Source organism: Labrus mixtus, chromosome 14 (genome assembly GCF_963584025.1).
Source record: "Labrus mixtus chromosome 14, fLabMix1.1, whole genome shotgun sequence".
NCBI lineage: Eukaryota > Metazoa > Chordata > Actinopteri > Labriformes > Labridae > Labrus > Labrus mixtus.
In genome coordinates, this window is record NC_083625.1 from 16,642,872 (window position 1) to 16,668,115 (window position 25,244).

A 25,244-nucleotide genomic window follows, 5' to 3' on the forward strand; every position below is an offset into this window, starting at 1 on the left:
ATCTCAGATGTCTTTCATTTTCTTTCTGTGTTTCATTTTCATTCATTGCTTTTATCCCTATGTAGGCCTATTGTTTTTACTTTTTCCTGCTTCAGTTAATTTCTTTGATTGCTATTTATTGCTTTAACCCTTTCTGCTCTGTTTCCTTTTTGCTGCCTTTTAACCTTTCTTATGTCTTTTGCCCTGTTTTCCTGGAGTCAGGCCATGCAGTGTTTGTTCTGTTGTTGCCTATTTGAGTTTAATGGTTTGTTTGTTTTTTAATGTGATTTTTTTAATTTTTTTTTTTTTACCTTTTTGTGTTTTGTTTTGCTTGTTTGTAAACGCTCTTGTCACACTCTTGTTTATGGTGCTATAAAAATACAATTCTTATTCTTCTGTAAAGTATTTTGTGTTTGAAAAAGTACAGTGTGTCTAAGATTTTTCCAATAATGCGTCTTTCTGTGGTTTTTTGATCCCCAATTGTCAGGCTGTGACACAAAGTTTTAGTTGTTGAAAGCTTTTAATAGGTCATAAGCATAATCAAGCTGTGGATGTAGCAATTGTGCAGGGTTGGCTTAGGCTGTGTCGCAGCAATATCTTTTCATGGGGCCAAGAATTCAAGTTGACGCCTTGGCTGTAGTAACTAGAGGCTGTTGTATTCAGGCACTGATGCAGGTGAGTCTGAAAAGCATCAATTATTCACAGCATATCCGTCATGAATGACTGAACTCTTTGGGCTAAACACTTCCCTTACAGTGTCTGTTCACCTCCGTGGAGTGGTTGGAGATTATCATGTTATGTCGCCATCTTGTGGCTGCAGAGCAGCAGAGCTTGGATGAAGTGGGCAGGGAATCAAATGTCATTTGATTGAAATGTTATGTACATTTTAGCTTACATATTTAACTTTGGATATTTTAGGTTGTTTTAGGGCTCTCTGTTTAGATGCATTACTGAGATTGCACAAGAATCTGGTGCCAAAATGTTACACCACAGCTATGGTGATATGGGTGTGAAGTATAATGATCTTCCACTAACTGAGCATTGTCAGCCTCACTAACAGTCTAACACATCCAGCACCCACTGTCGAGGTGCTTTACTCACATGTTTTTTTTTCATATTTTCTGCTTATTTTCACACAAAGTATAAGCACATCTGACTGATTCGTTGTAAAACCCATATATATGTTTTGATGGCAATTCAATTAAATGAGGCTATTGACATTTATATAGCTTCTTCAGACATTATCATATCACAGAGCACATAGCCTATTAGTTACCTGAATGTTATGTCCTCTGTGGATAATGTGTCGTTCAGTATCATTATCAGGTTAAGGGCAGTTGTGTTATATGCACAAGATGGATGTGGTCATATGTTATATAGCCTACATTCTCTGCAGATCAAAAACTCACCAACCTTCATATCTTATCATTATTGGTAAAAAGACACTGTCATTGAACTGAAGCCGCTACCATCAGCCAGAGAATGCTGGAAATGTTTACAATTTGATGAAAATTCGCCTCAAATCTGAAATTCGGTCTGTTACTTTGGAGCTCAGAAGCTGCATAAGCTCATGCAGGGGAAGATAACAGAGCAGGTTGTTAGCAGGGCGGTCTAACACGTCTCCTTAGGCCTGACAGTCAAACCTGTGGTCAGAGGAACCAAAGCTGTGTAACGCGTCAAAATAATAGATTCATATTTCATCCCTGAATCTTTTTTTCCTTTTCATCAATCCATTATCTGACATTTATCTGGGGGCCGAGCCGCAATGGCAGCAGGCTTAGCGAGCTGCCCCAAATGTCCCTCTTCTCAGCAAAATTTTCTGGTCTACCCCTGGGTCTCCTCCCAGCTGGACGTGCCTGGAAGACCTCCAAAGGCAGGTGACCGGCAATCAGATGCCCAAACCACCTCTACTGGCTCCAGCTGCCTCTGAATGTCTGAGGTCATCACCCTATCTCCAAGGTAGAGCCTACCCTTTTCAAGCCCCCAGGATACTTGAACTTCTTCACTTGAGGCAGGGATCACTCACGACCCAGAAGTTGCAGTCCACCATTGTCCGACAGTGAACCATTGCCTCGGACCTGGACTTAGTGCTGAGAATGTGGACAAAGCTCTCACTTTGGTCATATAGGGACCTGATGGCTCGCAGCAACCCCCGTATTGGGACTCTGTATTCCCACATTACACCCCACATGACCCCCGAGGGACGTGTTCGAACGCCTTCTCTGATTCAACAAAACACATTTAGACTGGATTAGCCACCTCCCCCAAGAAGCCCTGTGAGGGTAAAGGTCTGGTCCAATGTCCCACAGCCAGGTTTTCAGGTTGCTTGTTTTGTATTTGTGATCTCTTATGGTGAAGTAACATTATGGTAATTCACTCTACTCCGCTCATGTCTGCTGAAGTGCGGTAAGTGTTTGTGATTTTACAGCATTTTAACACTCTATGAACAGGAACATTAGCCAACACTTTTATTATTAACTAGTTTATAAGTGTTTCTGTCTTTTGCTTATACTGCTGTGGTCACAAACTTGATAATTCCTCACATCGTTGTGTGAAAAACATCTTTTGTGTCGTGTCTCAGATCTCTCTGGTTGGATCAACATGATCACATTGTGTATGTTCAAAAACAGGGGCATTCAAAATGAACATCCTATACTCAATCAGGCTTTTACCGTTATTGAAGTTATGTAGCTTAAAGGCTTGGTGATGAATTAAGTATCAATAGTGCCTCTCAAAATACCCAGCGGTTCTAATTTAGTATGATCTCAGTCCAAACATAATGTGCAAACAGACCTGTTGAAAAGGACAGAAGCCATGACGTATGAAAGATAGCTTTATTGCACAAGGTGTTAGAATGATCTTTTTAGTTTTTGCTTTCTTTTCATAGAAAATGTACTTTTGAACACAAGCAATTGCTATAACAAGCAACTCAAACAAATGTTTGGGATACCCTCAACATTTTTTTTTGTTTGTTTTTGATTTTCATACATATTTTCCTTCAATTTTTCCCTTTTAGCAAGCATGCAATGACTTTTTGAGGATGAACAAAATACAAAATAATAAAAAAAAAAGTAAACAGGACAAATGACGACATTAAAAGACCTTTAAAAAAAGAATAAAAATTCAACAAATTAGTATCAAAAACATAAAGGGAAAGAAAAATGTTTTTGCCCACTTCAGAAGTAAAATATTTATTTTTGATACTATTTCAATTTTGAAATTGGGGCATTCAACCCTGATGTGTCCCCTGGTTTATCTGAAAATAGCTCTTCATACAAAACTGTGTTTATGTACAAGACTTAATCTATAAACAACACTGACAAAGGTAGAGATGATGGGTCTAGTAAGTTTAAGGGGGTGAATTTGAACTTTAATTTATCGGAACGGGAAAAAGGACAGGAGTCTGAATGCTTAAGGTTTACAGACTGACTCGAGTCCAGTATTTACACAACAGTTGTTTGTGTGACCAAAATAGCTACGAGTCCCTGATTTCACCTGGCTGAACTGATTTTAGCCACAGACCAAATACTTTAGTACTGCTTGGCCCCTGGAAACAAAATTTTGACATAAATCCAAACAAATTTAAAAATGAATATTATGACTCAAAATAAAGAGACCAATAGAAACACCCTTCCTTAAACAAATAAACAAACAAGCAAAGCAAATGTGTAAATAAATATAAACCACATAACACTTTCATGGAGATGTTTGAAATAGACATTCCAAAAGGTTCGTTTGTGAATGTACATTAGCGCAAAATGGAGGGGTATGAAGATAAAGGAAGTGGGACATATACAGTACTTCAGACAGGGCAACAACAAAGATATCAATTGAGTGAATATTATATAATTTTTCAAACTGAACTCCCTGACATATAACACCGCTCAACATTATAATATTTTTACTTCATTCACATCATGATGGAGATTTCCTTCAGCTAGTTATCACGTTCCTTAAAGAGCGAAGACCGGCTGAGTGGCACTGTGGCTGGCTGAGAGGTTGGTAGGATGTTTGTCTCTGTTACAGAAGCCTTTAATTCTGAAACACAACTCAAGTCTGTACATTTACGCTACATAAAACTTATTTGTGGATTCACTTTGATTTGGTTTCTAAATCTTATCATAATCAACAACCACTCGGGCTCAGTCTAAGTGACACATGAGCAGGCTTAAATACATTTACAGAAAGCTTTCTGACATCTTTTCCGCACGGTGGCCATTTTCTTCTGACATCACGCTCAGGGCGTGAAGCTTAAATGCTGCTATGTTTTTATGCTGTATTCTAGGATTAGTCATATAAAGGTAGGGGATCTGACCAAATAATTTAATTTCACTTCTTCTTAATTGATCAACAACTAAAAAATAGACAACAGCAGAAGCTCTGACGACAGCATCAGTCGCGACAGGAAACGCTGGCTAGCTAACATTTTGTCTAGGCCTTTATGCCCCATGTGGTTTAATGTGTCGTCTATAGGTAGCTGGAACACAGGACACAGCTGTTTGACACTACAACAGCATTTGAACTTCCAACCCTTAGCATGACGTCAGAGGAAAATGATCTCCATGTGAGTATGGAGAATAACTGTCTCCATCAAACAATCTCAGCAAAGAGAACCTTCCTGCCTTTTCAGGAATTGACACTAGAACTTGCTAGCCTAGCTTGCTTTTCCTTCCTCAGCATGTGGCCTCGAAAGGAAACACTCTTCTCTTAGTCAGTGTACATACAGAAACATACAGAACATTCCGTAGATATACTAAACTTTTTCTGTCATTTGTCCAACCTTTTTTTAAATTTCTCTTTCATTAAATTTCATGATTGAGCGATTGTCTCATTCTTAAATTTGACTTTAACATTAAATTGCTGTAAATACTACTACACCATTGTAGTACATACCATTTATACTTTGTCATAATTTCACTTAAATGTCAATAATATACCTACATAGAAATATATATGTAAATTCTTTATAATACCAAATATTCTCTATTTGTAATGTGAGGAATTATAGCTGGCTCATTTGGGTTGTCATGATTGTTTTAAAAAGTCAAACACTGTTCAGCTGGAGAGAGAAAGATGTGTGGAGAAAGTTAATGTGATAGATTTTTTTTTCTTTAACATTCTTGGACATAAGTTAACCTGAATGATTTATTTTGGATTCACCATTTGGAGAACATTCTGCCAATAGCTATTTGGGACCTTAAGAGACACAAAGGAGGGAAAGAAACAGTAAGAAAAGGGAACTTAACTGGAAGTCCTGCAAATTGACAATAATACTCAAACTATGGAGGACAATATGCGTGTACGTATGAGAGACAGAATGGCCACACAGCTTCATACTGGCTATCGTAGTCTTCATCATCATAAACACAGAGCTTTAGCTCCTCAATTAAAGTCAATATTTCCAAATGACCATAGAATCACTTCCTGGGTTTTTGCTGTGCAATTTCCGCAGGAAATGAGCGGAACTGAGCACCAGCCGGCTGGAACTGTTAGTTGGAGTTAGTAAATCTTTTATAGAGTCCCAGGTGAATATGAAAAGTAGGGTAAACTGGGTCTCTGTCTGGGAGAAGATCTATCCCGAGTAAAATTAGACAGAATGCTGGGCAGTTCACCATTAGTTGGGTTTAATGTAAAATGTTTGCATGCCCCTTTTGGCCCTGGCTGAAGAGTACCAACGCAGGGCGAGCTGAGGAGAGGGGACAGCAATGCAAGTCTGTGCAGGAGAGTCAGCTACACCAGCGTGTATGATTTAGAGTATGCCCCTGCACTCTGTTTCTGGAGTCTCCCCAGTGCAGAGGAGCTGCTCTCGAGCAGCGAGTCTCTTGAGCCCCCCACTTTGTTACTGTTGGTGGGGTTGCTGCCCGTGCTGGAAGTGGAGGCTGTTGCTGCGGTGTTGGAGCTAGGCATGGTGAGAGTCCTTTGGGGCAGGGTGGCGGTGCCCGAGTTCACCCCCAAGCTGCCCAGCCCAGAGTGGCCCAGCGTCAGTGCCTGCTGCTTGGAAGGGTCAAGAGTCTTGTGGCGACCCTGGGTGTGATAAGCCCGCTGCGTCAGGCTGCGAATTGAGGCTTCTCGCGGTGGCACAGCTGGGCACGGGTCATGCAGCTCCCCTTGTTTGCGGAAAAAAGGGTCTGTCTTCATGTAAAGGGGAAGATTACAGAATTCACCTGTAGAAGAAACAGGAGAAGTCAGGATGAGACCATACATTAAGGTCATTTTGAGTTCACATCTCAATAAATAGGGCTCGTGTTCTTTTCCTACATTGTAACACATGAATCAGGGGTTTTGCCTACTTTGATTATCAATCGAGAAACACGACTCGACTCTTTGCTATTTTGTGTAGCTTTAGTCCTTGAAGCGAAACGCCTCATATCATTATTGTATAAACTATTCTTTAATTCAATGAGGATCTTTTAAAGTTCTGTAAAAGGCATCTGGTCACATTTCTGCTCTGTTACTGTGTACAGTATTGTCTCTGCTTGTCTCTTGTCTCTTCCTACTTACTTTTGTTGGCGCGGTGGGGAATGGGAACAGCCACATTTTTACCACGGTCATAGTCCTGCGGTTTTGGTGGTGAGGCAGTGAAGCGGCAGATGCCCGGCTCAGACGGCGTGCTCAGTGAGGTCATGCTGTCTGCCGGGTCATTGGTGCCCGTGGTCATTTGGTCGGATGAGCTGTCGGAGATGAAACACTCTGTAATGGTGAACTTGGCGTGCTGCAGGTGCTCCTCAAGCTTGGCGTGCTCATAGGCCCTCGCCAGCTCCTCATAGGTGGAGGAGGCGCTCTCTGTCGACACCATGCTGTTGCGACCCTTATCTGGAAAAATGAAAAGAGAAAATCATTTCATTAGCTTATTGTCTTTGTTTCCTTTCATTTGTTCCAGTGGCCTGTTGCACCAGCTATGTATACGTTCTATTTGAAGTAAAGGTGTACAGTCCACACTAAACCATACTTTGAAACTAGTTGGATTGTCTGTGTGTTATAATCCATTCATATAAGTCAAGTTAGATAACATAAAATAACTCAAGTGGTTTATAGATGGTTGAATGGCTGTTTTATCCAATAACTTGAATTCTTAAATAAAGTTTGATCTCAACCAGAATGCATCGGACCTATCTACATCCTGGCATTTCAAGTTTGAAACTCCTCAAACAGGCCTTTTTTATTTTAATAACTAAAACTATTCTCCTCTAACTACATAGAGTCATGCTCGGCTTTCACAATGATTTCAAATTGCTCGTAGCTACACTGTCAGAATATGTCAAGATTATATCCAGTATATCAATAATTGCAGGTGTTTTTGGACAATGTAAATACATTTACTTTGTTGTCATAGAAAACAAGTAATGTTTTTGGTTACAATTTTGATATGGTCTCTGAATTCTGATGAGTTAGCAACAAAATTCACCCATTTTTTATTTCTAATCCTACGATAATGTAACACTACATACAGTACTCATTGGTCTCATTTAACAGTAAAAACGTTTTTTGAAGTAGGTGCACAGGTGAGGTGTAAAGGTTAGAATTTTATAGATTTTATCCATTATAAACTAAAATCTTGAGCTTTTGAGTTCATTTAGATAGGACGGTGGGTAGAGTAGGAAATCGGGTGAAAGAGTGGGGATAGACACAGGAGGAGCCACAGGTCTGACTAGAACCTGGGCCGCCCACTTGGAGGACTATAACCTTTCTAAATGGGGTGCAACCTGTCTGCTAGCTAGGCCACCAGGGCCCCATAAACTTAATAACTTGATGATGCATTTGATGATGTATGTAAATTAAGCTTTAGTGTGATGGAAAAAAAACACCTTTCCAATGTTCCGTAAAAGAGCTGCTTGTCAGTGCAAAAAGAGAACGTAACATATGATTAATGGGATTTACTTACCCGTGTCTTGTGAGAGGCTTGCACTGTAGCTGTCACTCTCAGTGGCTGTGATGCCATGAGAGCCCATCGTCCGCCAGTCTGAGGTCAGAGTTCGTGCCGAGGCTGTTGACTGGCTCTGACTCGGCCGGCTTAGTGTCCACTGGCTTGAGTATCTGTTCCTCGAACTGTGCGCTGACTTTATACTCTTCCTGGACACTGGATCTGAGAGAGGTCACAGTGATCAGAGAGCAGCTTGTGCATTACAAAGACTGTGTATCCATTTATTGATCCTCAAGAAGAAATACTATTCTTGCTGTCTCATGAGTTCAACAAGAGATCAAAGCTTTCGCCTGGATTTACCTGCAAAACCTGTCTTTTGTTTTATCCCTGGAAGAGCTGCGAAATTCAGTGTAAAAACCTTAACTTGAAAAGAAAACTGAACTCACTCGTGCCTGGGCGGATGTCTGACATATCAATCAAAGGCCCTGAATTCTGGATGAGAGCTTGGTGGTGCAGAGACACGCCTGTGCAGAAGTTCTGTGAATTCACTGATTGGCTGAACTCGGTGTCTGTCACAGGAACAGCTGCCTTGTCCTCTCCTGTTGCAGACACGGGATGAGGAGAAACAGTGAAGGTTAAATTCAAACTACTTGATAAATTAAACTGTGTGTTGCAGTCGAATGCAGCCACATACCTATCTGTTTGATTCCTTCCTTGTCCTCAATGAGCAGCTGAACACGAGGGATGTCGATGTGGAGCCGTGGTCCTTGAGGTGGGCCCTTCACTGGAGTGTCTATACTGCGATTGTTCTTGCTGCACACACATGGAAATGGCACACAAAGTAAGACTGGTGTCTCTTTTTAGTTTTCGAACAAAAAGAGGTTGAACTGTAAAAAGTATAACTATAAAAAGCCAGCTGTTACCTGATAAGCATCTCAGCGAGGCTCTTAGCATCTAAAAGAAGACAATATCTTCATTAGATTATTGATGGCTGTGAGGTTTCAACTCGTCACACTTTGCTGCATTAATTCATTAACACACAATAACAGATCAATCAATGAATCTTTTTCTCACCTCGAAGTCGTTTGAGCCTCTTCTCTTTGCGTTTCTTGCGGATAATGAAGAGCAGAGCAACGCCCAGCGTAACCAGGATGACAGGAGAGCCGATAGAGAACAGCTTTTTCACATCATCCCCTTCTCCACGAGCCGATTTAATGGGTGGGATTGTACCTGTGGCAAGAAGAAGAAGGAAGGACAGTAATAATTAATACAGTATAATACAGTATAATATGAGATGTATAAAATAAAAAAATTAAGTTAAGGAGACACTTACTGCCGTCGTAGTCTGTGGTTGCAAACTGGGAGCTCTGGTTGCCGCACCCAGCACTGTTGCAGGCCTTCATTTTGAGCTCATACCAGGTGGCCTCCCGCAGCTCACTGAGGAAGAGCTGAGTTGTGGAGTTAGCCTTGAGGCTCTGCCAGGCCCAGGTGCCTTTAGGCCTAAAGTCAAGCATCATGTCTGTGATTGGGCAGCCGCCACTGGTCCAGCCCTGCAGGTTGAGGCCTGCATGAGTGGAGTTGATGTGGGTGAGCAGCGGCTGGTCCTTATTGAACACAGGTTCTGAAGGGAAGAGCAACAGGAGGTTAAAAAGATCACATGGCTGTGCCAAATGTCTCGGAAGCATACTATCTTTAAACACACCTTCAGACATCAGGATTTATTATTATTATTTTTTTTCTTTTTGGGTCCATTAATATTTGTATTAACAGGCAATAGCATTCATTCTGACAAAAATAAAACCTTCACTCTGGAATCATTTAGGTATTTTCTTTTTTTGAGGAAAATATTAAATAGTTATCAGGATTAAGTAAAGAGAAAAGAAGAAGAAGAAGAAGAAGAAAAATAGAAATAGTAAGCATCCAACATTTTTCGTCCAGTAAAGATTTTTTTTTCGGCACAAACTACTTGATCTGAGGTGGGCATTTGTTTCAAAATAAGTTGTTAAAGCAAGAAAAAACAAGATGTTAAACTTTTAAATTCAATATTAGTCTAATTAGTCAATCTTTGTAGAAAGCCTGAGGGTTATCTGGTAACTCTTTTTACCTCGTCCATGCGTCTTGGCCTCAATGATCTCACTGATGCGCCCTGAGCCCACGCTGTTCTTGGCGGCCAACTTGACCTTGTACCAGGTTCCACAGCGTAGATTGTCCAACCTGAAGGAGCGTTCGCTGGAGCTGATAAATACGTCTCTCCATTCTTCTGTGTTGTCCACAGAATACTGAAGCACAAATCCTGCAGGATTACACAGCAAAGTTTAATATTCAAAATAAGTCATTCATAGTAACAACCATTGATAGACTGTGGAGTTTGCTGCTACATCTGCTGGACACCAGGGGGCGACAAACAGCTAGCAATCAGGTTTTTTTTTTTCTGACTAGGCCTACTTCTTACCCAGAAACAAGGTTTTTTTTTCACTGTAATCTGCAGAATTAGTACAACTGATTGCAAAATGGTGAATACTGAAAAAAAATGTATATTAAATTAGATAGAAAGTCAAAGTTTTTCATTTAAAGACAGCTGTAACGTGGGCAGGTTTTGGTGGGCAGTCTTGTCAGGGGCATACCTCTGATGGAGCTTCCCCCATTGTCCCCGGGGATCCAGGCTAGGGTGATGGAGGAGGTGGAAGTGGTGGAGACGGTCAAACGAGGCTGATCAGGAGGAACTGGGTATAAAGAGAGAGAGAGACCTTGACTTAACAACAGAGCAGAAACCCAAGAAAACTAAAACATCCTCTTATAATTACTACCAACTAAAGACACCTGCTTCCTATTACCTTGCACCACCAGGTTGACTATGATGGTGTCAAAGCCCAGAGTGTTAGTTGCCGTACAGGTGTAATACCCAGAATCCTCTGCTTTGACTGAACGAAGCACCAGCGTGCCGTTGGACAGGATCTGTTTTTGGCTGTCTGCAGTTACTGGGATGGCCGAGTCGTCACTGTCGAGAGACACACAGGTCATACGTGTTAATCCAGGAAAAGATGAGTTATATTGGCCCCTTACAAGCAGCACTCTCTGTCTGAGTGAGTCATGACGCTGATATTTGAGTGGCACATGATGAGCTCTGACCTGTCTTTGGTCCATTTTATTGTGGGTGCGGGTTCCCCCACTGAGCTGCAGGGCAGACGCACTTCCTTCATCCAGGGTGTGGTCACTGTGCCTCCAAAGGACAGAATCTTAGCGGGGACTGCACAAACACAAAAAAAGGGGTCAAATTCAATCATTCACTTTCTCACACAGAAGATTATAAATACACCAAGACAACATAAAACTGCTTTGGCGTCTCTTTCCTCATGTCCAACTGCCACCCTCGGCTGTTTTCTAAGTCAGTTAGCCAAAGGGGAAAGTTCTTCTCTCTGCTGAGGAAATAAAAAAACTGTAGCGTGGTATTTTAGCATAGCCCCTCCTCTGAACCGCTTAGTTTCACTCTATCTTTTCTCCATAGATCCTCCCCTTTATTGATTCTCTCCCGCTACCTCTCTCCCCAAGGGTCATTTTACTAGATAGGCCCTGTTCATCACCACATAATTAACAACAGCGTTTCTTGCACACATAGCCGCCACTCAATCAATACAGCAGCTGTCAATCAATAAGAGAGAGAGGGAGACGGGAGTGAGCAGGAGAGAAAGTGAGAGACAGAGAGAGGAGATCATATTAGCGTTTCATAGACATCTTCACAGCGCTCTTCCTATAACCTTTGCTGATATCCCTCCACCCTTCTGCTCCACTACAGGCTCGCCTTGAGGTCCTACCTTTCCCAGCAGGCTCCACGATGACCTTTGAGCTGATGTTGCCTCGACCCGCTGTCGTGACGGCTGCAGCCCAGATGTGGTATTGTTTACCACGGGAAAGGTGCGTGATGCGGTAGAACAGCATCTCTGGGTTGGCCTCGTACTCACTGGGCGCCTGGGACAGAGGGCACACAATGTCATGTTAGCAAGATATGATGATGCAGTGACATGACAGTCTTGGTGGAGGCCAGTCTCTTCAAGGCTAAAAAAGTGTCACAGGTAACATGTATTCAATATTTGTTGGAAGAACACATCCAGGCTTATGTTAGGTCTCAATGACTGGACACAAGGAATAAAATCGTCCTCATTCACAGAAGACATTAGAACTTGTCAAAGAAAGAAGCAGAGGTGTTACTAATGAAAATGAAGATAGCTCTGTTCTGTGTCTTAATAACAATTTAAGTGTGAAAGTGAGGCAACATGAACAATACTGGGATCCTGAAATTGGAGTTGCTAAATGGAATGCAGCCATCATTCATTTCAGCATTTACACATGTGCTTTAATCTCTCACATATTGCAAAGATGTTCTGTGAAAATGGCCGATGGCATGATGAATATTCTGAAGCAGGTTTTACTTTATTTTTGGGGAATACTTCATGGTAATGTAATGTCGATGTTTTGAAAATAATTGATAACTTAACAGAAAAAAACCTATTGATAAAAGTAAGGACAACACAATCAAGACATCAGTAAAGGAAAGAGAGAACTACATTCACTCTTGACCTCATTTATTTTCCTTACCTTCCTTTAGGTAAAACTCAGGAACATGCCGAATGTAAGGCAGGTGTTTAAATGTAAAGACTTAACAGGGGGGTAATCTAAAACCCACGGTAGCTCCATTTCATGTATTCCATTGGTTTACTTAGTCATCCCCACTTCTACCTCAGGTTGTAATGAAAACAGTTAAAAGCTATGTTGATTTTTGACAGCAATGTTTCTCTTGTTTTACTGGGGGGCTCAGCGTTTCTTAGGTACAAGAAGGGTGGGCTCCAAGGCGTATATTTGGAACCACTGTTTATTGATAAAAACAATGTTTATATTTTCTTTTGGATTTCTATTTTTTAAATGTTTGCCATTCTTTGAGCTTTTTCTTAGTCTTTTTAGGGTTTTTTTAACATTAAATTGCATTGACTTATGCAGATTTTTCTTTTTTGTTTGCCCCTTGAGTTTTTTTAATTGAGACATGCAGAAGTGTAAGTCCTTACTCTACTATGGCTTCCAATGAGGAATGAATATGACCATAGAAATATGGTTTAGACAGTTAAGCATTTGATGGAAGAAAATTCTCTTCACTTGATAAAATACTGCATCAACACTGAGTGTCAGTATTTCCTATTTTATCTTTTTTTGGAAAGGAAAAAACGTTCATATTTTGGGCCTCTATTCTGGATTAAAAGGTTGTGTTCCTTGGATATTTTCCAGCAAACACATCTTTGAGAGGAATTTAACACTCACACCTGCAGTCACACAGGCACACACATTCCAACGTACACTCAAAAACACTTTTTCCTTCTCAAACCCGTCCACTCTTCTATTTCTTTAATCTGTTCTATCTCTCTGTGTTCATCTCAAGTTCCTTCACCATTCGTTCGTTCCCTTTTTCCATCTATCCCTCTCTGTCTAGCTCAGTGAAGAGGAGAGGATGGAGAAAACGAGGATGGGAGGAAGGAGGATGTGTTTGGTATTTGTGTGTCTAGGGGGTGCGTTCGAAAATTCCTCCAGCATAGCGGCGGTGTTGTGGTGATCCAGGGAGTGATACGGGGAGATAATGAAAAGACGGACAAAAGCACTCTCATCTCGATGTGACTGATACCCTCCTCTGCTCCTCCCTTCTTCCCTGCCTGTCTTTCACACTCTCCCCCTCTTCGTCTCATCCCTCTCTTTTCCCCTCATTTCCCCTCGGCCTCTCCCTACCTCTAATGGTGTTTCTCTTTCTCCGTCTCTTAGACGTCTTTCCCCCTCCCTTCCCTTCCTCCCTCTTTCCTCCCTGCCCGTGCTCATTTACATGGCACTCATGCACAGAGAGGGAGGAGTATTTGTGAATAATAAGAAAGTGAGATTCTAGCTAGATGTCAGGTTTCACTGTGTGTGTTAGTGTTTGTGTGCACATGATCTAACCACAACTGAAATGCTGCACATGCATGTATAAATAGAAAACGTTGAAATGTGATGTCTGTGTGCGTGTGTGTGTGTGTGTGTGTGTGTGCGCTTCTTATGCGGCAGTGTGCATGTGTGAGCTTGTTCTCTGCTTCATTTGCATATCTACGTCTCATCACGTTGCCAAGACAACCTCATCTGTTCATCTGGGAGGGTAGGAAATAAAGCGATGGTGCAAACGCAGTGAAAGAGAGACATACACAAATTTTAACGTACACATGCACGGGTTCAATTAATTACAGTTGTTAAAGCTGAAGTGTTTCCATTGATAGATTTTTATCTGACTTCCTTACTTCTCAATCACCTGGATTTTTTTTCTCTAATGCCCTCCCCCTTTTGAGGCAAAAACCACAGAGGAAGCACTTACCGGCTGTCCAGACCCTGGACTGGAGCAGTAGATGGTGTACTTGCGGATAACACCATTCGGTTTATGAGGTGGCAACCAGGACACCACCACACTGCTTGGTGAAGAGGGAACTGCCTTGATGCCAGCTGGTGGACCAGGAACTGTACACATTGAAAAAATAACGCATCGGAACATCAGCAAAGCGGGTATGAGCATTAGCTTCTGTGTGTTTGTGCACACTCATGCTGGTTGTTGGATGCCCATTAAAAGGAGCAGGCTTGTTTGCAGATTGCTAGTCTTATCCCACACTAAGCCGCTCCAAGAGGACTTGGAAGTACTCCCTTTGGGTGCACAGTGGTGACATATGTTCAGTCAGACATTGGTCAGCAGTTCAGACTGTGTGACACCCAGCGTTCTCTTAACTCTCAAACCCACAAACAGATTAGGCAGCAGTGTCTGATCCTCCGCTGGCCACTTCAGCTTGACACTGGACACCACTTAATACTCTTACTACCAAGTAAGGCGTAAGAAGGCTTTAAAAGGAATGCGCAATGCAAAATAAAACACATCAGGATACTGGATACTTTGAGAGATGAACAATAATGCTTTTGTCACCATGGACATACAGTATTTGGTTCACAGTGTCAAGCCTATTCAAACCCCTCCATAAATATACCACAAGCTTGACACTGGGCCTCATCTGGGGTCCACAAAAGGTGCCTACTGCAGTGTAAGAAACAGTTCTCTAAATGCCTCTTTTCTTTCACACGAGGCCCCCCTGATCCAATAATTCAACCCCCATGCCCTTGGACTCCCTCATCCCGCACATGACATGAGCGGGGATAAAAACACAGATTCAGGGAGGATAGGCGTAGTGAGGGATGTCTTAAAGGACGGATGTGGGGATGGAAAAGTGGTGAGAATGAAAGGTGCAGGTCCTGGGGGAGGGATGATGGTGGTGGTGTTGGGGAGGGGCAGGCAAAGGAGTCATCATTATCATAACTGGACCTCCATGTCGAAGAAGAAGCGTGAGAGGAAGGAGGAGGACGGGGGGGGGGGGGGGGGTTAAGTCCCATCTGGTGCCCAGAATCTACCCAGGTCTCCAGACACCGAAACAGTCTGCTGCACAGCTAGCTTGGCCCGTGTGATGATGAGAAAGCCCCACCTACATGAATATATTAGCACTCCTGTGCCAGTCAGAGGAGGGATGGTCTCATTAAAAGGGCTAAAACCCTCAACCAGATACACATAGAATGCTTTAAATGGGTTAGAATGATCAGGAAAATGATTGAAATGTCTTGGCTTTGACATATCTATTATCTGTCCTTTTGTAGTCCTTGTATGTTTTGTCTGCCAACAATGAGCTCTATGATCACCCCTCTATCTTTACCATCTTCACCCCCCAGGCCCCTCCTCCTTCCCCTCCTCTATAAAGAGACACGGATCTGTCTGTAATCCCGCCTCCGATGGTGTAAGCACAAAATTAATTCTCTCAAATCCAAGAGAAGTTAATCCCTCTGCCTATGGCAAGAGTGCTGGCGGGAGGGAGGATGTGAGGCCCCGGCTGATGGCTGACTCCAGGATGCTCTACTCCAAGAGAGCACCCCTCCCTTCCCCCCGTCTTCTCCCTCAGCCCTGAGCTGTGGGCCCAAAGCCTCTTAATTCTCATTAGCACTGCTAATGGAGCTTCCAAGCATGAATGAGCTTTTGTCATGGGTTTGAGATAAAGCCCTGCACTCTTTTATATGTCCCCTCCTATCTCCTTCCTGCCCCCTTTGCCCTCATCCGTTACAAGCATGATTCATGCCTTCCTCTGTTGGTATTTCACTCAAATGAATCAACAAAATAAGCTACATTTCGACATGTTTGAGACTTTGTATACTCACGGTCTTCTCGGGTTTGGATATACAGAACGTTGCTGCGGACTCCATCCCCGGCCTGTGTGTAGGCCAGCACCTGAACGCTGTAGTTGGTAAACTTCTCCAGGCCTCGCAGCTCCACCTGTTCTCTAGTGGTGGTGATATTCTGCATCTCTCCCCACTCTGAGGAGGGACAGCATGCAAAATGTCTTTTACAGAATACTGTTGGTTATCTGGTGGGCAGGTAACACACTCAAAACTCTGTATTCTACAATATCCATTTATATACAACTAACTTGCTTTGGATTTTGTGTTTTTAAGGAAATGATTGAGGGTATTTCAAAAAATACATAAATGCATTACCCTCTTTATATTGGGTTTTGCTATGCATCAAATTAGCAGGCTTTAATTATGTAGCTTGTTTTAGTTTTTGTTTGCAAATGGCTCATCTTGTTTCTCTGCAGTTCTCATATCCACATGCACCAGACACAGCCGTAGCTCTACTCTTAATGCACACAGCGGTGTGTCTGCTCCTTTGACTATCTTCAACTGCAGTACATTTTTAAAGTTGCTCAGACATCTAAACTCCAGTTGTAAAAAGTTTCACACTCAATCATTAAGGTGAGCCTGGTGCAGGGAGAAACCAGCTCCACAAAACAATGAAGTCACCGGCATAGGGCGGATGTTTTTAAAATGAGATGTTGCACCACAGTAATTGCATCTAAAGAGAAACGTAACAGTGGATGTCTCTCTCTCTTTCTTTACTCGACAGGTATAAAGGTAGTGCAGTTCGTGGTATTATCTATGAATGGGAAACACTGAGCTGTATAGTTCTAGTCCTGTATAGATGTGATATAATTAATATAATTCTTTTTTGGGCCTTGCTCAAAACACTGAAGGAATACTATCCAAAAACGCAACCATCTTTAATTTAGACCTATCTTAGAATCTTAAAGGAATCAACATCAAATTGTGTTGTCACAAGCTTTTGACTTACATCACATTGTCCTCTAGAAGTGCTGCTCTAAAATTAAATGTGGCAGCCATAGTATTTATTATTTTCTATTCTACGTGAGCCACTGTTTTATGAAAAGAATAAAAAGGTCAATTTTGGCAGATCTTATAAATGATGGTATCAAATCACTGCATTGACTAGCCGAGTCTTTTGTAACAGATTTTAGGCATTATTGGGGGCATGTTGATACCACAACTGGTATAAAAACAATTCTGTTTTCATAGACATAGTTCTCAAAAATAACCATAAAATGTTAATCATGCCATTTTTCCAAAAATCTTCAGCTAAGAAGATTTCCTACAAAACACATTAGCTAATGCAAGTTAGTTGAAAATCAACTTAATTTTTTGGAAAACAGGACTGAGCAGACATAGGAGCACGCAAACACTCAGAATGTCCTGATTTCTCATCCACCATCAATACCAATAGAGGTAATAATCTTTGACACATCAACACAAGGGGGGGGGGGGGGGGGGGACATGGACAAATCCACACGCAGGTACAGGCAGTGCGTTGTGAGAAAGGTGCAGACACACATTAACACATTCTGACTCAAAGCACTGACGGAGAAGTCGGCAGGTGTTTGGGAAGGTGGGGTTTTTAGTGACGTTTAGAATGAGATAGGTGATAATTACTCTGCATTGGCCACTGGGCCTGGCCCCCACAGCACCCACCTCCGTCAGGGAAGAGGGACCAAAACACAACCCGGTAGCCTTTCAGCACACCGTGGAGCGTCAGCCGTGGAGGCTCTGCCCATGTGATCACCGCTTCGTCTGACGTCACAGAGATGGCTCGCACATTCTGAGGAGGCTCGCTGGGCACTGGAGGAGAGCAGGGCACAAAGAATTAGGGTTGCATTTTCAACAATCTTGTCAAAATCCTTGACTATTGCTGTCTCCAAGAAGACCTGAGTTATCTAGCATGGTGACTGACACAGTGATAATGAATCAATACCAAACACCAACGACCCACAGGCAATTTCTCCTGAAATAAATCAGTCAAATAAGCTCAAATTAGATCTCAATGGCTCCTTGTTCAGCACGAGCTCTTAGAGAGAGGAAGAGGAGATGAATGGGGGGGGGTGAACACTAAAAGAGAGCAACATAAATAGTGAAACAGCTACACCTTAAGCGCTTAGAATGCAGATGAGTATAGGGAGGGATGAGCTGAGAGGTGGGGGATCAAATCTGAAGGTAGAAAATGTTCACCTTTCAAGGTAATTGCAGTTTTAGGCTCAGCTTCAGACGATATAACTGGACAATAACTATCACTATTACTGCTGTCATGATCAGGGTGTCTGCCATTACTGTCTGCATATTTCAGTCTAATAGAAACGATCTGAGGTGGCAGAAAAATATACATAGGATATAAAAGGATGTATGGACAGAGGATGGGTGAGGAGGAAGAGAGCGAAACCAATGGGAGAAAGAGGACGATTCAGGGCAGAAAGAATGAAAGGAGGCAGAGTGGGAAGACATTTAGAGAGTAATAGGGTTCCTTGTTCCTCTATCACTCTCTACCAGCCTAATGAGGGCGCTAATTAAAGGGGAAAGAAGGATGGGAGTATGTGCTGCAGATCCATTTCTACCATTTTTCGTGTTATTCTTAATGTATGTTAACTATGTAAACTTATACGTCTGACATATGTTGCTGCATTTGACTCTTTTCTATTATCAATCAGCGAGGTTTACTAATCTTTTAATTTGTGTCCTTCCTTTCTTTCATTAGTTCTTTTTCATTTACTTTAGTCACTGTCTCAGTTGCGTCTATGCTCCTTTTACTTCATGCCACTATCTTTACATTTTTTTCCATCCTGCTCTCTTTGTTCTCTTACCATCTTCCAATGTGGTGGCGTTGATCTCAGTACTGGATGGACCCGTGCCAGCTCTGTTGAAAGCCTGGACCACAACCCCGTACTGGGCAAACTTCTTAAGATTGTCCAAGGTGTACACTTCACTGTCTCCTGTAGCTTTCATCTCCACAATGCTGTACTGGCCGTTGCTGCCTGGACCGTTCTCCCTATAGCCGATTTGGTAGCCTCTGATCACCCCGTTCTGCAGCTCCTTCTTTGGAGCCTGAAAGAAATTGGAGGAAAGCAATTTATATTTAAGTGCATGGTGCAGCAATAACGACAGAAAATTAAATAGAACTAAACGGTTTCCTGAATGCAGAATATTTAATAATTCTCATAATAATAATTCTCCTTTTTTTTTTCTTCAGGAATGTTATGAGGGGTTGACAATATTTACATTCCTTGAACTGATACTGTCACATCTATTTGCTAATTCTGAAATCCTCTCCTGCCTCCCTCCATCATTAATTATTAAGGCATTTGTGAGGCAGCATATTAATAAATAACACATTTAGGTTTGCCTAAGCCTTACTAAACTTCAGATATTTAAGACACTACGTCAATTTCCAGGACAAAGAGATAGGTAAGGTTTCTTAAGGTAAGAGTAGTAATGTTTTAATGTTGTGCATGATTATTTATAAAGCAGTGACTTTACCCTCCATGTAACCCGTATGCTCTGAGACGTCATTGGTTGGAGGATTACATCCATCGGTGGTCCGTCGGGTGCTTTTGATGAAAAACAAATGTTAAAGTCAACGTTCTTAGTCTTCTTTAAGACGGAGAAAAATAAGGCAGAAACAGAGAGCTTTCTGGAGAGACAACAATCACTCACGTGCTTCCTCAGTACTGATTGTGAGTTCTTTGCTCGGAAGGCTGCGGCCAATCTTGTTGTAAGAATACATGCGGATGCTGTAAACACAGGCTGGGTGCAGCTCTACGATGTTGGCCTGGTTGTTGGTGGGTGAGATATTCCTGGTTGTGTACATATGATCCCAGGAGTCTGTCAAGAACAATTTTTGTTTTAGAGACTTAAAAGGCATGTATCTCAAAATGTTTAATTTAAATGGCATGCTTAAATTTAAGGAACCCACCTGATTTGTTTTTGTACTCAATGTCATAGCTGGTGATGATGCTGTTCCCATCAAACCTCTGGATCCACCGGAGGTTCATGCTCCTGTCCTTAACCTCCCTCACTTCTAGTTCAGGGGGATCTGGTGGTTCTGTTTGTGTGAGATAAAAAAAAAAGATTAAAAGAGAGGAGTTGAAAGTGCTGCACCAACAAGGTTTAACTATATTTCTGGAGATCTGATTCTACCGCTGAGAAAATTGGACAACCACATGTACCATTTAGCACCATTTTCAGTAAGTTGTAAGTCATTTGTCTGGAATGTGTCATGTAGTGGCTACAGATACCTTGCACAGTGAGTTGGATGAGCCCTCGTCCCTCTCCATAGGAGTTGATGGCATGGCACGAGAAGAAGACAGAATCTCCTCGCTCTGCTGGGTTCAGCTGTAAACATCAACACAATCAGAATAATTGGTAAATGTGCTACATGATAGTGAAAAATGCACATCCGACAGCAGCAATAACACACATCTCCAAAAATGTGTGAGGCCAGGTAATTCCACCTCTTTTCTACATTTCCCAATGAAGTTACTAAACATTAAGTCTTGAAATTTTAGGTTATTCCATAACAATTAAGCAGAACTGATGATAATATCAATACCATGCTCTTTTCTATACTCTATACCTTTCTATAAATATGAAAAATAAAAATAAAAAGCCATCACAGCTCTGTTCAAACAAAAGAAGATGCTCTACCCAGAACTTAAAGGTCACAAGAAATCAAGATTTATGATTTGAAATACTTAAGAAAGTTGAAGTGACGCTGGTAGACTGATTTTGTTACATTCAGACAGAGCCAGGTTAGCTATTGCCTCTTTATGTGAAGCTAAACTAACTGACTACTTGCTCCAGCTGATTTGACAGAAGAGTCCCATCAATCTTCCTAATTTAACTTATCAATAAAGCCAATTTTTTTTTTTACGAAGCTAAATGAGTGACTGAACCTTTAGTAGTAATAGTCATTTCACTGCATTAAACAATCCCCTTCAGTTGTGAGAGCATTTTGTAAATGTAAAGGTCTCCTCCATGTTGTAACCTGTCTGACCTTAAGGGTGGAGATGACCTCATCGCCCTTCTTGTTGATGGTGATGGAGTAGCGGGGGTTTCTCTCTGCGTCGATGACTGTGTCGCCTCTCTCCCAACGGATGATGATGGGCTGCTCACCCCTCGCTGTGCAGTTCAGCTCCTTGGTTTGGCCTTTCCTTGCCATTGTGGTGTTTGGGTGGCTGGTGATCATGGCAGGAACTGAGGGGGAATTACAGACACGTGTCAGTGTGGCTAATAGTATTATATAGAGTAATGAGACACCGGAACAGGGATATAGTATGGGAATCATGGATATATTACAGATGTTACGACATCTCTATTTCTGCCCATCGTTCTCCATTTTCATTTCACGCTTCAAGCCCTGCTGGTCCTCCCTTCTCACTGTATGCCTTCATCTTCTACTCCTGAATCTTTTCCACCTCCTTTCCCCAGACATAGATTATTGATTGAAGGGGTTCCTGCGGTTTTGTTTTCATTACTAATTCATCAGCTCCTTTCCCAACCAAACATTCAGTAGCACACCAACCAGCAGCCAGAACACTTCAATCAATCGGAAAGATACCCCCATTTCAGGATGTGCAGGGCAGAGGTTTTGTTAGCTCAGTAAATGCCACACTAGCCTGGGGCAAAAGTGCATCTTAGAAGGGCAGATTCTCCTAGAAAAAGCCATGTCTGTGTGTGCAGTTGCCTGTTTATGTGATGCAGGACATGTTAAATTAGAGGGAGTGTGTTCAAGATGAAGCAAGAATGATTGACACTTACTCTTGACAGTGAGGATCATGCTTTTACTGATGTCTGAGCCCACTCCGTTGGAGGCCTGGCAGAGGTAGTACCCTCGGTCGTCCTCAAGCACGTGCCGGATGAGCAGAGAGCCGTTTGACATTATCTGGATTCGGCCTGTTAGTGGGACTGGGTGGTACTGCTGAGGGTTTCCCACACCTGCAAAGCATGACATGAAGCGAATGTTTATTACTGCCTCCTTTTTTCATTGTTTACATCATCTTGTTATTAAGGTTTTTCCTGTGATGACGAGCTGAATTACCTTTGGCATGCTTCCACATGACTTTTGGAGGTGGGTAACCCTCCACAGAGCAGTTGAGAACTCCAGCTTTGCCGTAGATACAATCCTGATTGTTAGGCTGCACCACAAAGCGGGGTGGGACTGAGAAACAAAAACATGAGGTTAACCCAAATGAATTAAAAGGAATTCTTCCACAGAAATTTTAGAAAATGGGATTGGTCCTAAAAACAGACCCAAGCCCCCTCTGCACATTAGATATCGCAGCTCATCTGACCCATATTCATCATCATGCCGCTCTCTTTCTGCTCAAGCCCTCACCAGTAACAATCAACTGTCTCTCCCAGCTGACAGTGGCGGCGGCGTTGCTGGCGATGCAGGTGTAGTTTCCGTTGTGTTTCAGTGTCACCTTGGAGATTTGTAGGGAGCTCATGAACTCTTTGGTCTCTATTGCCACGCCAGATGCTGAGCCTGGCACGATGAGCTGGCCGTCTTTGTGCCAGGTGATGCGTATGGGCATGTCCCCAGATGACACCACACAGGCGATGTACATGAGCTTCCCCACTGAGGTAGAGGGGATATCGAAGGGCTGGATGAGCGGTGGCACTGGGGGAGAGAGGAAGAGTGCAGAAAGCTAGCTGAATAAAGGCAGTGATAGACGAGGAAGAGTGGCAGAATGGCCATCTGGAGCAATGCTGACAGAGAGAGAGGGGTCATGGCCAGTGGGCCCCTCTTCTCCCCCCACCCCCCCCACCCCCTCAGCCCCCATCTCCTGCAGCCCATAATAGCCGCTCTGGTTAGAGTCCAATTGGCAGGAAGAAGTCATTCCGTTGCCATAGCAATGGAGGTTGGAGTGGGGGTACTACAGCTGAGACATCTGGGGGATTTAATCTAGGCTTCATTATTATTCATCTAATTAAATCAGAGACACACTCACACGCAGGCACATGCACACAGCCTTAAACACCTCTGCAGCTGCCCTGCTACCATCGTTACCCCAATCACAGACTCAACAAAATACAGACGCAGACTGAAACATAAATCTGTTCTAAAGCACCATAAACCTAGACCTGAAGGATTGCTGTAAAGTTGCTCTGCACAACTTTGAATATTGGTGTCTCCATTTGACAGTGATAATCTGGATACACTGTTTTCCCGATACTGATTTGATATATATACTGAGATATATATTCATATATACAGTATATTTATAAATGAATGTGCTCAAACATATGTCCACAAACAGCAAAAATAAGTCTTTTTGGGAAAATATGGTTAATCTCAAGCATATCAGATCAGGTTGACGACTCATTTTATCTTTATTCCACTCTTACTCTATGATTTATTTAATGGGTGTGGAGTACGCCCAGTCTTTTCTGCAATCTTACCTTTGACCGTGACATGGACCGTCTGGTTGATTGACACCTGAGGTTGGATCAGAACGCTACACAAGTAGGTGCCCTCGTCCGCGCCCTTCTGCACGTCGGTCAGCCTCAGGGTGCCATTCTCAAACAGCACTTGACGGTGATTATCAGGCAGCTGCATGCCGTCCTTCAGCCACTTGATGGAATAATATGGGTAGCCAATCACACGGCATGTTATGTAGGTATTCCTACCCGCCACTGCGGTGATGTCTCGCATGGGTCTGATTCGGGGTGGACCTGGAGACACAGGGAAGAGAGAGAGGGGATGGAGGGAAGAGACGGAGAGAAACACAGAGGTCGAAGAGAGGGGCAGATGAGGTGAAGGAGGTCATGGCAGAGTAAGGGAGCAGCCACAGAGACAGGAGGTGAAGAGATAAAGGTTGAGGGATAGAGTGATTGGGGCAAGTTGACAGGTGGACAGGGAGGTTAGTTAGGCTCCCTTTATTTAAATGTGATTGAGGATATTTGTGGATTTAAGTCTAATCAGGAGTTCTTTGTATCTAAGAGATTGTGTGTAATTTTCTACAGTTCCCTTCGGATAGACAGAAAGATAGATCGGTATGAATAAAAGTGGCCAGGTAGGTATCTATACAGTAGATGGGTAAAGAGACAGATAGGTGGGTAGGCAGCGCTGCTATCGGTGAACTCAAAAAGCGAAAGTAATGCCTCCAAAAGCAGTTAAGGCGTGACAGCTAGCTCAAGAGCAGCTAGCCATAGAAATAGTTAAAACTAAAAGTACTTGCTTACTGATTTGTCCCTGCTGTTATCTGCAATCAGAAAGGAAAATTTGCTGTTTTAATGACAAACATCTTAGCATTTCAATCAGTCATTCAATACGGCTAAAATGACAAAAAAAATGCACCTCCTATCAGGAAGAAGAATACATACGCTACAAGTAAATTGCTTATCCAATTAGCAGCACTGTTGTCTGCATTTTATCCACCATTATAGAAATTCTTTTTAATTTTTAGGAGCTTTTGTATAAAAAAATATTGTAAAATTTCCACAAGTTATGCAGTTTGTTGGTTTAAATAATACATTTTTGTCTAGCTGCTTCTGTAATTACTGCTTTCATTTTTTTCAGATAGATAGATAGATCAACAGATAGATAGATAGAGAGATAGTCTATGTGAAATGCAAAGTAATATATTCCTCTCACTAGCCCCTGTGTGTTTGTATAGAGTCAGGTGTAGAGTGCATTTATATTGAAAAGCAGACAGGCACCTCTTACGTTTATGCGCGCTTGGTACTCGGCGCTACCGGCCGAGTTGCGTGCGACGCAACGATACACTCCCCCATCTCGAATGAGCGGGCTGCTGACGTTGACGTGGGACACGGTCAGGCCGTCCGACAGGGTGTACTGGCTGGTCTTGTAGGTGGAGTCTCGTACCACAGGCTCGTCGTCCAGGGTCCAGGTGATGGAGGGCGGCGGGGCTCCTTTGGCAGCACACATGAGGGAGAAAGGCTCGCCAGGATTCACCACCCGCTCGCTGAAGGAAGACACAATACGAGGAGTACCATCTAGGAGGAGACAGAAAGATAGGGAGAGAAAAAGAGATATATAAAGACAGAGAGGTGAGACACTTTGGACCTGTATACAGATAAAAAAAAATAAAAAGCAGACTTGAGGCTTTAAACATGAAGAACCTCTTTTCCTGTCATTTTGCTGCTACAATGCTATATTTCTTTCTTTCTTTTTTTTACACAA

The 25,244-nt window shown here is 42.5% G+C and overlaps 1 protein-coding gene across 2 annotated transcripts in view; it reads right to left on the bottom strand.

The window, feature by feature from the left end:
• Positions 1-2,799: 2,799 nt before the first annotated feature.
• Positions 2,800-25,244, bottom strand: part of LOC132988235 (cell adhesion molecule DSCAML1-like) — a 56,284-nt gene continuing 33,839 nt past the window's right edge. The window contains exons 7-33 of one of the 2 annotated variants that reach the window (XM_061055505.1): positions 24,761-25,057; positions 23,501-23,773; positions 22,434-22,718; positions 22,137-22,256; positions 21,857-22,033; positions 21,093-21,292; positions 20,335-20,431; positions 20,013-20,141; positions 19,754-19,921; positions 19,577-19,647; positions 18,904-19,144; positions 17,705-17,890; positions 16,082-16,237; positions 14,217-14,356; positions 11,653-11,806; positions 10,970-11,087; positions 10,675-10,838; positions 10,465-10,563; positions 9,945-10,133; positions 9,174-9,461; positions 8,915-9,070; positions 8,764-8,794; positions 8,535-8,653; positions 8,287-8,439; positions 7,862-8,062; positions 6,481-6,792; positions 2,800-6,143 (exon numbers count right to left, since the gene is read on the bottom strand). In XM_061055505.1, coding sequence (XP_060911488.1) covers positions 5,710-6,143; positions 6,481-6,792; positions 7,862-8,062; positions 8,287-8,439; positions 8,535-8,653; positions 8,764-8,794; positions 8,915-9,070; positions 9,174-9,461; positions 9,945-10,133; positions 10,465-10,563; positions 10,675-10,838; positions 10,970-11,087; positions 11,653-11,806; positions 14,217-14,356; positions 16,082-16,237; positions 17,705-17,890; positions 18,904-19,144; positions 19,577-19,647; positions 19,754-19,921; positions 20,013-20,141; positions 20,335-20,431; positions 21,093-21,292; positions 21,857-22,033; positions 22,137-22,256; positions 22,434-22,718; positions 23,501-23,773; positions 24,761-25,057 — 4,958 coding nt within the window. In that variant the 3' untranslated portion in view covers positions 2,800-5,709. The remainder of the gene's footprint in view (positions 6,144-6,480; positions 6,793-7,861; positions 8,063-8,286; positions 8,440-8,534; positions 8,654-8,763; positions 8,795-8,914; positions 9,071-9,173; positions 9,462-9,944; positions 10,134-10,464; positions 10,564-10,674; positions 10,839-10,969; positions 11,088-11,652; positions 11,807-14,216; positions 14,357-16,081; positions 16,238-17,704; positions 17,891-18,903; positions 19,145-19,576; positions 19,648-19,753; positions 19,922-20,012; positions 20,142-20,334; positions 20,432-21,092; positions 21,293-21,856; positions 22,034-22,136; positions 22,257-22,433; positions 22,719-23,500; positions 23,774-24,760; positions 25,058-25,244) is intronic. The other variant, XM_061055504.1, reaches the window with a different exon arrangement.